This window comes from Neolamprologus brichardi, chromosome 3 (assembly GCF_056152115.1).
Source record: "Neolamprologus brichardi isolate AB-2024 chromosome 3, ASM5615211v1, whole genome shotgun sequence".
Taxonomy (NCBI): Eukaryota; Metazoa; Chordata; class Actinopteri; order Cichliformes; family Cichlidae; genus Neolamprologus; species Neolamprologus brichardi.
Window position 1 is genome coordinate 37,351,998 of NC_142106.1, and position 16,524 is coordinate 37,368,521.

Consider the following 16,524-nt stretch of genomic DNA (forward strand, 5'->3'; position numbering starts at 1 on the left):
GAAAAAACTCACTGTGCATGCAACACAAAAGCCTACGGGACAAACAGGCCGACCATTTGTTCAAAATCTATATTAACCTGAAAAGAAAATCTAAATAGTCTAAATAGAAAAAATGCACCAATGCAAAAAACAACAAAATAACAATGCACACATAGGTGGTTCTGCAATCATTAACCAGCGTAAGCAATGCAAACAGTTGTTACCTGTGATTTTGTCTCGAACTAGTTTACAGGACTCAATTTCTCCGATGCTCCCAAACAAACTCTTCAGTTCCTCCTGGGTCATGTTCTGAGGCAGATAGTTGACTATCAAGTTAGTTTTACTGTCCTCTACGCTCCCTGACTCTACAGGTGAGGAGCAGTTGTTTGTGATAGTTGAAGGACCGTTGCTTGTGTTGTTGCAAGTGGGCCCATTGGATAGCTGTGTTTCCATGGCAGCAATTACCTGCTAAAGAGACAGAAAGAAAAAAAAAATCAAAACTAAATGCAAATGAAACAAAAAGCATAAAACCAGCAGTTAAAAAAGGACACTCTTCACACAGTAAACACTGTTTTAGTGGAATAACAACCACTGGTGAAATTTAAAGATTAAAGAAAAAAATAGTGTTAATCATCTAATGCAGCACAGCATTACAGGTAATTAACCCAACAAAAATAAAATTTAAAAAAACCCACACTGCAAGCTGTCAATGTCAAGAGTTTATCACCACAGAAGAAACTGAGTACAGGTTTTAATCATGTCAATTTTACTTTAGCTCAGGTATGATGACAAATGTTAGATTTTAGCAATATAACCCCCAAAAATACTGGAAGTTGAGATTGGACCCCTCCAAATTTGTTTAATTACTCTGATATTTATTATTGCTGCTTTTATGAGAAAACAGGAGACACCCTGTGCAATAAGGCAATCTATTAATCTGCCATATGCGCAACAACTGAGGTGAGAATATTAAAAATTATCTTTCCAGGATTTTAAACTTCCTACTGCAGTAGTAACATTTCATTCACCAAAATTAGAAAATGCCAAGCCTACAGAAGCCCAAAACCTGCAGCCATCAGTACGCTAGCATCGGGGAACAGGCCGAAACGATGCGGTAATCAGTTAAGGCAACCAGCAGCACGTTAATGTATGAAGAGTCATCCCTTAATTAACAGATTCACCAGAAAGCAGAGCGATGTAATCACACCGCTATTATTCTCACTTTAAATTATCGTCACAGAGTACAAGGCTATAATTTTAAAAGCAGTGATGCTATAAGTTAAATACAGAGTAGACAGGGGCAGTAGAGAGTTTTAGACCATACCAATACAGTGAGACATTAAACATGGGAGCTTTTCATACAAACTGCAAAAAGGTGCCTACATTTAATACGTAAATTGATTAAGATTCAATGTTATAATACAAGAACTATCATTGGTATGGCCTGAGCACTGAGACAAAGAGGCCTTCTGGACAAATAATTTCCAAAAATTAAAATAAAAGTGCCACAGACCCCAGTCCAAGGCTCAGGCGCCCACGAACCACTTCTAAGCAGAGAAGCCACATCGCACAGTCTGACTGCCATGTTAGTTTGGAGTTGCCGTCTGAAAATGTGGACACAAAAAGTACTTCATGTTAGATCAACAACAACAAAAGCAACAGTCAGAGATGATCACATGTCAGCGTTTGGGGGGTAAAAAGGAGGCCATTTTTTTCCCTCCCCTTTTTTCGAACTGGCTGTCCATGCAGATTGATGAAAACCAAGAAGAAGCAAAAGGCAATGTTTCACTTGGTCACAATTCATCTACAGTAAGGAGAGAAAAGCAAAACCGAGAAGTGTAGAGTGTTCAGTCTACAGAGCAACCTGGCCACAACAGGGACAATAAGCATGAGGAATGGGAATTTGTATAATGGATGAGTGCGCTATACAAAGATGCTCACCAAGACCGCAAAGCACAAGTTAATTTGTCTAAGACTGCTAAGCCAACACATTCCTGCATTTTTTTTTAAAAACTCCAGGCGCACATAAGTAATAAAAGTGGAAACATCCAGGGTGAAATAATCTACATGTTTACTTTGTCTTAACATACCTGCTCTTAAAAAACAAAAATAAAACCCAAGTAGTTCATCAAGGTGACATGCAGAGCCCAAATGCGTAGTAGTGCATTCAAAAGACTGACTAACAGTGCGGCAAAGACACTCAGGACTAAAAATAAAGACAAATGAGCCAAAAACAATCCAAGCCACAGAAGTTACTGTGTCTTGATGGACTTTAAAATGTATGCCAAATATCAGCAACACATGTGGCCATGTGACCCATGTCTACATTCCTATATATACACACAATATTTAGACACAAACAAAAGCTCCAATAATAATGCATATAATACAACAATCCAACAAAAAATTTATAGCAGTGTAAACTGACTTTAGTTTAATTCACACCATTAAAATACCTCTGTTAGCATCAAAGATCACACATTTACAGCGGGGCCACCTCTGATAACTTTACAGGCCACAAAGCTGCATAAGGACATTTTTTCATGTTATGTAAAATTGAAATTAAAGTTGGAGACAAAAGATTATTTTGGCTGCAGGCTAATTTTGAAAAACATTAAGTAAAAGTAACAGATAACTGCATGCAGCTCCTCATTCGTGAATTTGTTTGCTGCATCAAATGAAAATCGGCCTGCGAGCATCCTCATGCCAATTGATTTTCTCCACTCATGCAATGAAAATAGTGCTGCGATTGTCACATGGACAGGTACAAACGAATCCAATTTCTTAGTGGCGAGCTTGTGAAGCCACACGTCAATATGCCATTAGTGTTTCACCATACTTCTAAGCATGAACTTAGTCTACAATTTAATGTCCAAATTTTGTGGTAAAGTTAAGAATATATTAAATATCTTATTTTCTCACATGTCATTTTATAATAAAATACATATTATTCATGTAAACTGCAGCTTTTAAGTACTTTTGGCATCTTTAATGTTTCTTTTTGCCTCAACACTGCCACGACACTGAGCTGAAGGGAATAGCTGTGTTACATGATCAGTGTTGAAGTAGAATAAGGTGATGATTCACCCTATAAAACTGCTTATGGCTTATAATTACAGGTCTTTGAGTCCTTTCTGCTCTGGTTTTCTGATATGTAGATAGCCATCCATCAGTGTCACAAGAGTTTGGTATATGCACAGGGTGCCGAGATGATGGAGGGGGAAATTAAATATTAGTTTAAGAGTAGTTAGGAAGGGTTTATATCATCCACAATGTACTTTTATTTGCACAAGAGACAGAATACCCATGCAACAATGCAACACCTGTCCAAATGATGTGTATTATGTTCACTGCCCTAAATCAATTTGAAGGTCTGGTTATTACAGCATCTTCTGATGTAGAAGTGGTCTGAATATTATTAATTATCCTACCAGCTAATGAGCTAGATTATAGTAAGCAAACTTTTTTTTAAACCTGTGTAAGCATGAACTAGTGCACCAGTCAGCAACAAACATGGAATAAACTACATGAAACTTAAGTGGTGGACAGATCAGTATTTTCCTACATTCAATTTTATTTTTTTCTAAATTGAAAGACTATTCAGTCCATCGTCTGAATCCAACTCAAACAGTGGTTCTGATTTGAGTGGACCCTAAAAGCAGTCTCAGGTATTAGATGTTCAGCATTTACAGCTTGTACATGAAGCCTCCTGGCAATAACTTTACACTGAGATCTTTGAGAATTAGATTCTTTAAAGGAGGTTAGTGTGTCCATAAAGTCTCTAGATTTATTACCGGAGGAAGGTCTTACATGGGTCTAAAGAGGCAAAACAAGGGGAGAACAAAAAGAAAATACACAACACTGATTATGTACACAAATACACATGAACTGACAAATTGCAGCAACAGCCCAATGTCAGTGACATCAAACAGCTGTAGAACTGCTGTGGACTCTCAATTAGAAAATAATTATGACCTCAGTCTATCCAAGTGTGAAAACCTGGAGGTGTACTGTGAATGTGTTATTAGTGCGACTGCTTGACTAAAAATGACAATGTTCATGGACAGTGTTATTTATGGGGGTTTTAAGTATATCGCTGTGTCTCTTCGTGTACAGAGCAGAGATCTTCTATAGTGACGATATTCAAGATTTTGCTAGTATACGAATCAACTTGACCTTTGAATATGTCGGCTACATGTTAATATGACTTTCAGGCAGTTGCTTTCCCTCAGTTGTTGGGCAATTACTTTGTTACCAGCTAACTAAAGTCAGAATGACAAGACAGTAAAATCGAGACAACAGTCAGCTGTGCTCGAGTAGTGAAGTCTCTGTGAGCACCTCCTCAGAACAGGGCATTATCAGCTGAATTTAAAATTATCCTGTGTCACGCACAATATGCTCATCCCAATGTTTCCAGATATTTGGCAGATCATAATCCATGTGTAAAATGGCGTGATGCACAGTTTACTCAGAGCAAATGAATACAATGCAGTCGCAGCCTCACTTGCAGTTTCATAACCACGCACAGTGACTGGCTTTTTCTGTCTTCAGGCCAGTGATAACTCTGTCATTAGATGTTGTCATTTCTGCGTCAAATGTTTATATTTCAATTTTATGCCACAGGCTGGACAAAAGAAAAAAAACAGTCTAACATTTTGGGTGATTAACTTAACGGGTATCAATTTTTACTATCAAAAAAAAAACATTATCAATTATATTCCACTACACAAACGCAAAATCTCTTTTAGAGAGACTTGTGAGGATGATGATAAAGGTTTAATATCTTAAACTCAAAGTTACACACTCAGTTCAACACGGCTTTTAGCTTGGCCAAGACATTTATGCATTCATGTTGATTTTAACGTTGCATTGCACAAGTGCAAATAAATGAGTCATTTGATTTGCTGGCATGTCCCAAAACCAAGGTCGAAACCACTCGCTGCATAACCCAAGCAAAAATAGAAAAACACAGCCACACAGCAAATTGCTTTTACCAACATGACCCATTACCACAGATGCATTTCACTAAGGAGACCGTGACAGAAGATGAACCCAAGGCTGAGGAGACTCATTTATACAGTGCGATTTTGAAGTGCACAATAGGCCATATGGTTTCCAACAAAGATGCACCCCATTGCAAATTTCTTTGCAGATTTGTGTTTTAGAGTTTGGAAATTAAAGGGACCGGTTAATGATTTATTTTTATTTATTTTATCGCTACATATAAGGTGTTTTTATAAGTTAAAAAACAGTCAAGGTGACAATAAGCCAAACATCATTAGCTTACTGGAGTGCAGTGAGTCTAAAAAGAAATTATTCCCCAATGCTTAAGGTTACTCAGGCAAGCTTACAATACACTGGAGGAAACCCCAAACCATGACTATAGGCATCAGCCTTCACTTTATTTCATGAATAATAACTACTGCCAGAGACATCACAGGTTAACTTCGCTTGCTCTTGTGGACACTGCATATTTCAGGCACAGCATGTGAAAAACCAAGTTAGAGTCCATGATGAATTTTTTTTAATCTCCACAAAGTTTCAAAACTAAGACTGACATGCAAAAACCACATTCCAGTTATCCATCTCTGGACATTTCCCATTAATTTTTTACCTTGAATGTTTTAATTATTGCGCTTCAGCAATGATGCAAATGTATAAACTCACTTCCAGCACGTTCGTAAATGATTAAACTTCTGAGGTTCACAAACTGTTAATTGATCACAAAGCACACAGAGTTAAATATAGAAGTCACCAGGATGACTAAGGTGGCGAATTTCACTGGCTGACTGGGCAGATCCAACCCCTCCCAGAGGGTGAGACTGCACTGAGCAGAGGCACCGCCCCTCACAGAAGGGAGAGGGGTTTGCTGGATGACTGTACTGTTTATTTACAGTTTAATCATCAAATATTGATCAATAAATTATGTTTTTTACAGCTTTGAGATGTACATTTGCAGTCAAAGTTTAAATTCAGTTTAAACAACAGTTCTAAGGACCCTAAATAATACAGAGAAACACTGAAGATTTTGTTAAAGACCACCAGCAATCGACTGCGTCATTGCTTAGCTGTTTTTCAGCCAGGATTCTCAGCCTGTGTCGTTTGCTGTGCTGACTTTCCTGATGAGCTCTACTAGTTTTGTTCTAATAAACTCTTAATCATAAATGGAATTCAGCATGTCCTATTTTAACACTTTGCGCATCACTCTGTAATTATACCTCCAAAATGCTAGTTGGCAGAGTTACTGAAACTACTATTGTGACTGAAACAGAGGGGATGATGTGGGAGGTAAATTTAATGAATGCTGTACAACAGTTATTTTACTAAAAGAGAAGCTGCTGAACCAAATGAGCCCAAAAATGGTGGCAGAGATGCAAAAACCAGGAACCTGCAGATGGTTACAGTGGCCTATTAGTGGTTTTTGCATTAGCGTTATGAAGGAGCCCACAATAACAATAATAACAACAACAACAGCTTACTACAAATTATATTTTGTTCTGTTTCACAAAATCAGCTGCTACTTGTTAACATCAAGGTGTGCACGTTATTCTGCAGCATGAGCTGATATGACTAGTGCATATGTTTAAAGCTTATAAGGTTACTACAGCTTCACTATGCTGGTCCTCCGATGGAGTTAGGAGCATCGCAACATCAATTTAAACTGAGATTTTAGAGTACTATTCATACTGCGGCTCATTTTTAACATGGGCGTATTTATTAAAAAACAAAAACACAATGGTCATTGACATGAGGGATTTAAATCATCATTCATTTAATGAAGCAAAAAGAATTTTGCATCATGATGTTATTGTCCAAGTTTTACTTTTACTCACATACCTGATTTTCAATAAGTATACATTCGCTCAAATAGGAAGTCTGATTAGCCGGGGATCTAAACTATTTTTGCATCATTAAAATCCCTTTTAACCTGTTATTGTGTTACTAAAAATATGTAAAACATTGATACACAAAATAGTGACAGCATTAGCATTGTGTGCAGTACTGTGGGGACTTGGCAGGTTTCAGAGCCAAACACTGCAGGTAGTCAAACTGCAGGCCAGTGTATACAGCGCTACCTATGGCTTACCTGCTCTTCATTAGTGTTCATCTAAAATAATATTTTTCCACTTGTCTACTGTAGAACAGCAGCAGCGTAAAAACCAGTGACTAAAAGGTTCTAGACTTAACCTTCCCGCTGCTCCTGTTTTTGTTATTGTCAAAAGTGAAACCAGTTGGGAACTGCAAAACTTTTTAGCCGTTTTGTTAATGTGACAAAGGGCACACAAGCATCCTTGTGCCCTTTGATTTAATTTACCAAAAATTGCATTTGTAATTTAGTTAGCTGCTCTACAAACTGGCTCCCCACACGCACAGTAACAGAAAAACAGGCCCACAGGAGAACATATTGTTGTTAAAGAAATTGACTTACTTCAATCTCATTTTATGTTTCACCTTTTATTCTAAGTACAATGCACAAACACTGGCTACTGTCCCACTTGAGATACTGCCACAAGGCAGAAATATTTCATTAGATAAACACTTGGAACACGAAGCTTGGCAAGATGCCGCTCCCCAAAAATTTCAGTCAAGGCTTTCACTGTGTGCAGCCAGCCAGCCAGCAGCTTCCTCTTAGAGCAGAGCATCTTGTTCCCCTAGAGGCTTTGCCTCACAATTTTCATCAGAAACCAGGCCCAGATAAAGACCACAAGGTTCTTTTTTGTTTTCCCATCATTGCTAAGCTAAACCCATCCACCTCCACAATTTTACCCCACTGAGCAGGCTGCCTTTTAGGACTCATTAAAGTGTAGCATGTTTAGTTACTGGGACTTTCAGATCCCACAGCCTTCTCACAAGGGAAAAAAAAGGCTCTGCGCACAGCGCTGCTATGAGAAAAATACAGATTTCCAATTCAAATACTGTGAGCGCTTTTTTACTAGCGTCACTATGGCACAATGTAAAAAAATAGAATAATACTGGCAAGACTTGCTTTGTTGATCACCATTAACTTTTGGACAAAAGTCACATTTACTGACTAATCGCGTTTAAAGTGGCTAAACAGAAGAGCTAAAACAGTTTAAAGCTGTTAATTTCATGAAAAGTGATTTTGCTTCATTTTCCCTAAAAATGATGAATAAAATAAACTCAAACATCAGTGTCATCCATGGGCCAAACTGTTGTAAGCATCAGTATCAACCCAGAATTTAGCATTCGATCCTTTGTAGAAAGTACAGGGGCTTTCAAAATGTCACAAAGATGCAGGGAGTTACCCGAGGTACTAAACTTTTGTTTCTAAGCCATTTGTCATTCTATAACCTCTGAAGCTGGTAGTGCTGGCTCTGTTTTAGCAGCTCACTGATTGTGCTAATTAATTACATAGAAAAGTGACTGAGTGGGTGTTCAGCAGCAAGATTTCACAGCTGATCAAATTCCACTGAGATACAGCTGAAAAATCAACTGCTATTGAATCAATCTCAGCATTTCCCCTCTTTACTGCTGCTTTAAAGGGTGGAGGAGCAGCTCATCCTCACAATTCCCACCCACCTCACCCCAATAGGTACAACAGAAGTTATACCTGCATCTTAAAACCAATTGACACCTATGGATAATTTAAAATCGCTAAATAACCTAACACAAGTAGCTGTGTGTCTTTGGACTGTGGGAGGAAGGCAAGGTACGCCATGCTAGCACTGCGTCAAACTGTCAAGGATGTACCTCGCCTTTTGTGCTATGGCAGCCGAGATGGGCTCTAGCCCTCCCATAACCTTAAATTGAGTAAACCCAAGAAGATGGACAGATGTAAATTTATAAAGAAAAGCGTTTGTACACTCCTAGGATCCAATATCACGATTTTCTGTCAGGTTTCCATTTTACATCACAGCAAATTTTTGGGGAGTGAAGTTCAGACAATTAGCAAAGTGCTGTTAGCAACATTCTTGAAACTTGTGTGAAGCTTTTATACCTCCATTTTCCAAATTTTTATTCAACACATTGTTCCTTACAAGAAGACCATTTTGATAGGGCTGGGCTATATCATACCGTTCACAGTAATACCGGTGTAATGTTGGGCAACGATAGGAAAATGAAATATCGCGATAGAATATGGGTAAAACGCGCATGCGCAGTGCCTTTGTTTACATACGCACATGGCGGCGACACAGAATGAGAAGAGCGAAAGGGGATCGTTAAATGAAACGGATGAACCAGAATTGGTTTGTTAAAATGCTACAACTTCAGTGGTGTGAAACTGGTTTAGCTTTCGTCCATCAGATACACAACAAAGCACTATTTTTGGTAGCGCATGCTAGCGGGCCGTCGTTATTACCGTGTTGTTTTTGGAAAATACGTCCCACTTAAAATCAATCCTTTGATTTTTCTGAAAATTGACAGTGCCCCTTATAATCCCGTGTGCCTTATGTATGATGGTTGTGTTTACTGACCTCGAAACGATTTTATGTCGTACACGGCGCTCGAAAATCTGTCAAATGTTTTAGTACGACTTTGCTAAGCTACGAAGCCGCACCGCTTGATGGATTGTCGGAGCATTACGGCTACCATAGGCAGGAGCCTCACAGAGTGATACATACTGTGCTTCAACATAATATTACCGTATTGTGTGTGTATAACCTCTTTTTAAGTTTTGTGGATATTATACATGGTTATGCTGAGGATATGTCGGCCAATTTCCACTGGAAATGCCTTTTGGTTAAACTGTCAGCAAGGAATTTGCATTTGCACTGTTAATATTTTATATAACTTTAATGCACTTAAAAAAAGCTGCTTGTTTAAGTGAAAATACATTGATGTTTTTTTTTTCCTGCACTAATAAAGTTGAGGAGTTGTAAAATATTTTGTCTAGTGTCAATTATAACGTCAGTTATATCGTTATCGCAAATTTTCAAATGTATATCGTGATAAATATTTTTGGTCATATCGCCCTGTTCTACATTTTGATATTTTTGGTAGGATTGTTCTTGACAGACTACTGAAGAACACCAGAACTTTCAGTTCTAAATTTAAATTAATCACACACGCAAGTCATAATGGAAACTTGAAGATATCCAGGCTTTTGAGAGGACCTACACTTTAAATGGCCACTACTGAACATACTACATTTTGTTCACTGCATAAACAAGAATCTTAACATTTACCAGTGTTTTTTCTTTAATTAAACCTCCTAACTAATTAAACTTCCTAAAATTAGTAACATTTTAATCTCAGTCACTAAATACTACATCAAATACAATAAGACTGCTATGAGAAAACATTCATCGGGGAAAAACAAGCTGAATAAACCCTCGTGATTTTGACAAGAGACAGTTTAGTACAGATCTGACTGACCATAGAATTTCTTCAACTTGAACGTGAAGCCAACATTTAGATCGGCATGTACTGATGTGACACTGAGCACTTAAAATGAGGAGGCACGAATCTCTGCTACCAACTCCACAGAGGATTAAATTGACCAAGTATGCGTGACAAGCTGCAGAGTAAAGAACTCCAGAGTGCACACACTGACATGCACAACCTGTCCTTGAAAACTAAAAGCACACAAGTAACGGTTCAAAATATCACAGCTGAAAACATAGATGAGACTAGTCTACCCACACACCAGAAGTACAAAGGATAAGGCTATAAAAGAAAATGCTGGAGAAAAGGAAAAGGTTAGTCTACTTGTACCTGGATGAGAAAATGTAGATGTTTTATTCAACTATTTTTATTTATTGGTTAGGTATTAGATGAACTGAAAAAAATAAATAAAAATCAAGTAATTTGTTTTCTTATGTGGGAATACTGTATGCTGCATCTCAGCTTGGGTGTTTGACATCCCTCTCACTCGCAGCAGTAATCCTCACGTCTCAGTTCACCTCACCAATGCCAACCTAGCAACTTTCTCTCTTATAATCAACAGCATACATCTATATTTAAAAATAAATAAATAAAACATGCAGTGACTTCTAAGTCCCAGCTCTCCCTCCAGAGACACCTCTGTGTGTTTTGGGTTAGGTGAAGCACCTGTTTGCACATGCGCAGCATTATTCATGTGGTTTGTTACTCAGAGGCTGTATGGTCCTTGACAAAAAGAATATAGCCAAAAACACAACCTACCAAATTAAGCACATACATGCATTTTACTACTTGGACATATTGCCCCTGGTCTACTTATTTCCTTGAAATTCAATCAATTTTGCTGATAAATTAACACTGTCACCTCACAGCCCAACATGATCACTCCAGCCTCTTGTCCTGCTCCGTAGTCCACATCTCAAAAAACTGCAGTGCTGCATTGTGTCTTTGCTGTGTGTGTTCTTACTGGCAAACCAGCTTTCAGTGCAGTTTAACTTGAGGATAAGGAGGGGAAGCATCTTTATAGGTGAACTTTTATTACTTCTGTTATGATTGTCCTAAGGTTGAGAAAAGGGTATTTATGCAGCATTTCCCCCATGCCAGCCAGAGCATGTCACAGTAATACTGAAACGTGACGCAACTCTGAGTTATAATTGGCAGTGTGCCTCCAAGATTACAAGTGCACAATTTCTCACCAACACTTTTGAAAAAGTCAATAATTCTGCAATCTCAGAAAAAAATGCTATTTGAAAAAAAACTGCAGATTTTGGCCGAAATAAAATTCAGTTGGGTTCATATTGCTCAAGAGACTGCAACACATGTTCATCAGTATTGACTTATTCAGAAATCCTAACCAGAGGCATTTTTATACTTCATGCTCTGTGCTGCTGGAGAGCTAGAGTACAACCATCAATATGTCGATGCTTATGATTCTTCATATTTGCCAATCTGTTATTACTATCTTTAGGTATGAAATTAGAAAAAAGCAAATGACAAGCTGACGTGCAGCCGTACAATAAAACATTTATACAAGGTACAGATTACCATTTGACTCTTTTTAATTTAGTTTGACAATTTTATAATTGTTGAACGAGTGGAATTAGTCTAACCTCCTGTAACAAAATATACAGTACTATAATAGGACTCTGTGCCATTATATTTTAAAAAGTGCAAGTCATTATTAAAAAAGCTGTTCCTGTGCTCCAAGAATAATCCACCATGATACTTGTAAATTAAAGAAAAACCACACACACACACACACACTAGTGAGACTGCTGAAATCCAAGTCGGTACTTAAAACCACTAAGAGTAAAAAACACTTTAATAGAAAAAAGAAAAAAAAAATCCTTCATGAATCCAGTTCACCAATATCCAAATCACATGTCTAACACAAAACTAGGCATATTTCCACCACCAAAAACAGGCCTGCAGACAATACAGTTAAATTACATAAAGCACTCAACACACACAAAAACCCCACCTACTGTATCCAGGCCTGACAAAGCAGTAACAGGGTTCAAGGACAATGCATTGCTGATCTCCAGTAATGACCTGCACATACTGGGGAGGGCCACCCTGTGGCCAACACACAGTAAGTGCAAAAGCCACAGAGCCTTAGCCTGTCTCAGCAGCAAGGGGGTTTGTAGTGGGGGCGTTAGGCAACGAAGTCATGGAAGGGGGATGGGATGGACATTTAAGGAGGACAAAGGGGGCAAAATTGCTTTTCTCCTCAAAGCTACACGCTGTATACTAACCCAGTTCTGACAGCAGCACACATTGCCGTGCAGAGCACAGTGATATGTGGCCTTTGGAAGTTCACTCACTGTCCTGCATTTTAGTCACTCTGTCAGCAGCCTTTATTTAGAAAGGCAGACGTGGGGGCTCAATAATACATAAAGACAACCGCTCTTATCTCTTGTCCTCAGGAACACGGTGGCTGCTGAAGATGTGGACGTTGCACGAACAGAGAGGAAGGGAAAAAATCCCTAAAAGCAGCAGCTATCTTTTACATACCTATGATTAGATCTGCCGTGACACTTCATCTGAATTAATATCCCCTGAGCGGTGTTCAACACCACTGATATCAGAAAAATTAAGTGCAATCACTGTGCAGCGAACAGTGTTCTTACAGCCAGTACAACTAAGAACAAAATAAAACGCAGCATGATTGGGGAAAAGCATTTCTGTTAGAGAAATTATGAATTTTCCCCCCACAGCGTTTCATTATTTTGTAGTACTGCATTTAATCGGATGCCCAGACAAAAAGCAGCATAGACAACTGTGGTTTTTCATCTGTTAATCGCATATAAGGTTCAATAATCACTAAGGACCCCCTCTTATAAAAATTATATTAAAAAATTTAAAAAAGGAAAACAAAAAAACAAAAACTGAAAGCTTCGAGATGTCACTTTCCTTTTGACTATTCCCCATAGCCACAGATGTCCTGCATTTCTGGTAAATTACCCGGTCAGGCTCTTAGCTGCCGACTCCATGATATGTAATCTTTTCGTGACCTCACAGCTGAAGGTTACTCACCACGAACTGATGCCTGTGGCTTCGACAGATTCACTCAATCAATATTCAAAGCCACACAAAGAACAAAGTAGAGTGAAAACGCATTTGTTTAATGCCGCAATTCCAAGTTTTAACAGTTCAAGCTTACAAAGACAAAATTACCAGGCTCTTTACTTTGACCAGCGTATCACCCAAAAATAATCCAAGGTTTACTAGCAATGAGATCAGGCAATAATTTAATCACTCTGAAAATACATAGGACTCCTTACAGCTAGCAATGTGCCTGTGCAAAAAATTATACTTATATTATATACTTATATTTTCTCAATTGGGCAATGTTGCTGAAATCTCTAAACAGTATTGGTCACAACTGGCAACAAAGGCTACAACTCAGTATAGTAAAAGTATACAAGTCACTTAGATACGGAAAAAAAAATCCCCAAAAACAATGGGTGACAAGGGTTACGTTTTTAGGCTTTGTGTGTTTATAGGCAAAGGCCACTGTTAAAACCAACTGAACTTAAATTCCTGTTAGTAAAGCACTTCTACAGTGAAGTGAAGCCATCTCACCGGGAACAAGTGAACGCAACCCAGTGATGTTAGGTTAATTTGTGACACCTGTGCTGGTGCTGAAACCCAGCTCATCCAATTAAAGACCGTGACTACTTACAGATTATACTACGAAAGAAAGCGGTTAGAGGTGGAGCGTTTAATCCGGGTGAAACTTCCATTTTCTGCTAATTGTGGTTTAGCCGAGCGGGTTTAGCTAACACAACCTCTGCCAGTGATGGAGGGGCTTTAGGGCGTCTTTTTTTTTGGTCGCACAATTTTATTTTGTAGACCAAACTAATTAGGTTACCCCACTAACTTAAGAAGCTTTAAGGTTAGGTTACAAGAGGCAAAGTTTTCTCAAGTCAAAACTACTTCTAATGGCGCTCAGCTAGCATGTCTGGCCTAGCTAACAACTCTGACCTCTTTTTACAGTTAGTATTTCTTTGTTTTTAATCACGCTAACACTTTGACTTGTCTTACCTTGAGGTGTTGAATCGGCGTCGCGGGAATTTATTGAGGTACAACCTGCAGACATCAAACCTGGTCACAGTCTTTGCGCAGCAGAATAAGGGGCGGTGGCGGGAACCCAGCCACCCTAAATAAACTAATCAGACTTTTGGCCAATCAGCGAAGACCCACCCTCTCTATACCGGAAATAGACGATTAATTGATTTGCTGCAGGTGTAGGCTGCAGCTTTAAACAGCGCTCAGCACAGAGGAAAATTACAACTAAGAAATAGCTACAGCTCCAAAATAAAATAAACCAAATAAACAAAAAACAACATTGTGCCACTAGGGTTCTTTGTAGGGTAATCAGCTAATTTTAACAGATAGCCTTTTCCAGCCATGACGTGAACATAAAGATTTTTATATATATTTTAAGTTTTCGGCATCTCCATTGTTATCCATGCAGAGCAAACATATGGGCATGGATTTAATATATAGGTGGCCTATATTTAAAGACAAAAAAGGGCAAAAGACAGGAATGCTGACAAAGGTTAGGATCGCTTTGGGTTTTTTGTGTTTGTTTGTTTTTTCTAAAAAAGGGGGGCGAGTAGCTAAGCTCCTGTATTCTTCACAAATAAGCGCTGCATGGAAATTCAAAAATAGCATAGGAATATGCATGTGATAGCAGAACTTCATCCGGCAACTCTAAGTAGCACAACACCCGGCTGCACTTAACCTATATAGCATTGGTCTTTTTGCAGTTACGCTGCATCTTAAACCTTACAGACCATCTTACGATTAAATTAGAAAGACAGAAAAAATAAAGTCACCACTCATTAATTTTAAATCTCATTTGTATTTGGACCCGCTTTTTTCTCTTTTATAATTTAGAGCTTAAATAAAATCGCAAGTTTTTATATTAATGAAAGAGCTCAAGTCTAAGATCAAACAGCTTAAATTTTGTTAGTTTGTTTACTGGCTCCATCATGTATCCAGTAATATTAATTTCTATATGTAACATCAGTCTAATACACCCCACATTTCTACCTTTGGATACAGTGTAACGACTACTATGCGGATCCCACGTTTCAGCTCTCTACAAGGCCTGCATTTCTGCACACTAGAGCAATAGTGCGTCCATGCATGTCGAGGGGTGGGGGGGAAGGAGAAAAAAAATTGAGCACATGTGCGGAGAAAGCCTGTTGTAAGTCTCTCCTATATGCCAAGCCACCGCGATTCAAGAGTTGAAAATCAGCCCTGAGTGGGGAAACATGAATGCATCACGGCGACTTTCCCCGTCGCGTCTGCATGCAATAAGACAGCCTGAGACTACAGTGAATGCATGATCTGCTCTACACACTGTCCTCAGCGAACAGAAACAGGCTTAGTAATAATAATAAAAAGAAGAATAAATCGATTTCACATGTTTCAGGTGAATGAGCAAATGTGTAAAAAATATCTTACCGTTTCTACAAATGAAAGTTAGGGACGTCCTTAGGCAAACAATCTCTGAATGAAAACACCTGGCCAATAGCGTGTAAAATGACGAATTCCGCTCTCTTTAGTTAAAACTTGGGAACATAAAAAGCCAACACAAACAAGATAAAATGAGGGAAATGAAATATTTATTAAATCAAAACACAGAAATGAGTTCCTTTCAGCAAATGCATGAAACAAAAGGGAAAAAAAGATAACAGAAGAAAGAAAAGGAATCAAATAATTAAAAAAGCCGGCTTCTGCCTGTCTCGCTCTTTACAGGTGCGCCACACAAATACGCGACATCACTGAGTGGAAGCCAATGCACGGAGGAGGTTCTCTTTAAAAGGAAGATAGTCCTGCCGGCAAATATATAGGGCCGTATCACAGCATGCCTATACCTCTCCGCACTCCCCGTTTCATCCATTCAACCTACACATGAACATGCATTGGACGCGGAAGTATACCCGGAGAAGCTCCATCCACCGCTTATGCGTGCACAAGCCCTCCAATGCTATTGGCTCCGAGGCGTTCCTCACTGAGCTCGAGCGTCTCTTCCCAGATCACAAGACGCCATTCGTCCTCGCCCCAGTCACTCAAAGCGACCGAGCATTTTTCCTAAATATGGCATTTGAAGTCAAACATCGCCTTTTTGCCGTGGTACGGGTCTGTGGAGCGGGCGGGAATAACACCACGACTCGAGAGTAGCAT

The 16,524-nt window shown here is 38.8% G+C and overlaps 1 protein-coding gene across 5 annotated transcripts in view; it reads right to left on the reverse strand.

Annotated features, from left to right (window-relative positions):
• elavl2 (ELAV like RNA binding protein 2) overlaps nucleotides 1-16,253 on the reverse strand; it is a 31,160-nt gene extending 14,907 nt beyond the window's left edge. The window contains exons 1-3 of one of the 5 annotated variants that reach the window (XM_006806264.3): nucleotides 15,802-16,253; nucleotides 1,493-1,583; nucleotides 204-444 (exon numbers count right to left, since the gene is read on the reverse strand). In XM_006806264.3, the coding sequence (XP_006806327.1) occupies nucleotides 204-444; nucleotides 1,493-1,564 (313 nt within the window). In that variant the 5' untranslated portion in view covers nucleotides 1,565-1,583; nucleotides 15,802-16,253. Of the gene's footprint in view, nucleotides 1-203; nucleotides 448-1,492; nucleotides 1,584-14,370; nucleotides 14,477-15,801 lie in introns of those variants that run through there. The other 4 variants (XM_006806262.3, XM_006806263.2, XM_006806265.3 and 1 more) reach the window with 4 other exon arrangements.
• Nucleotides 16,254-16,524: the final 271 nt, after the last annotated feature.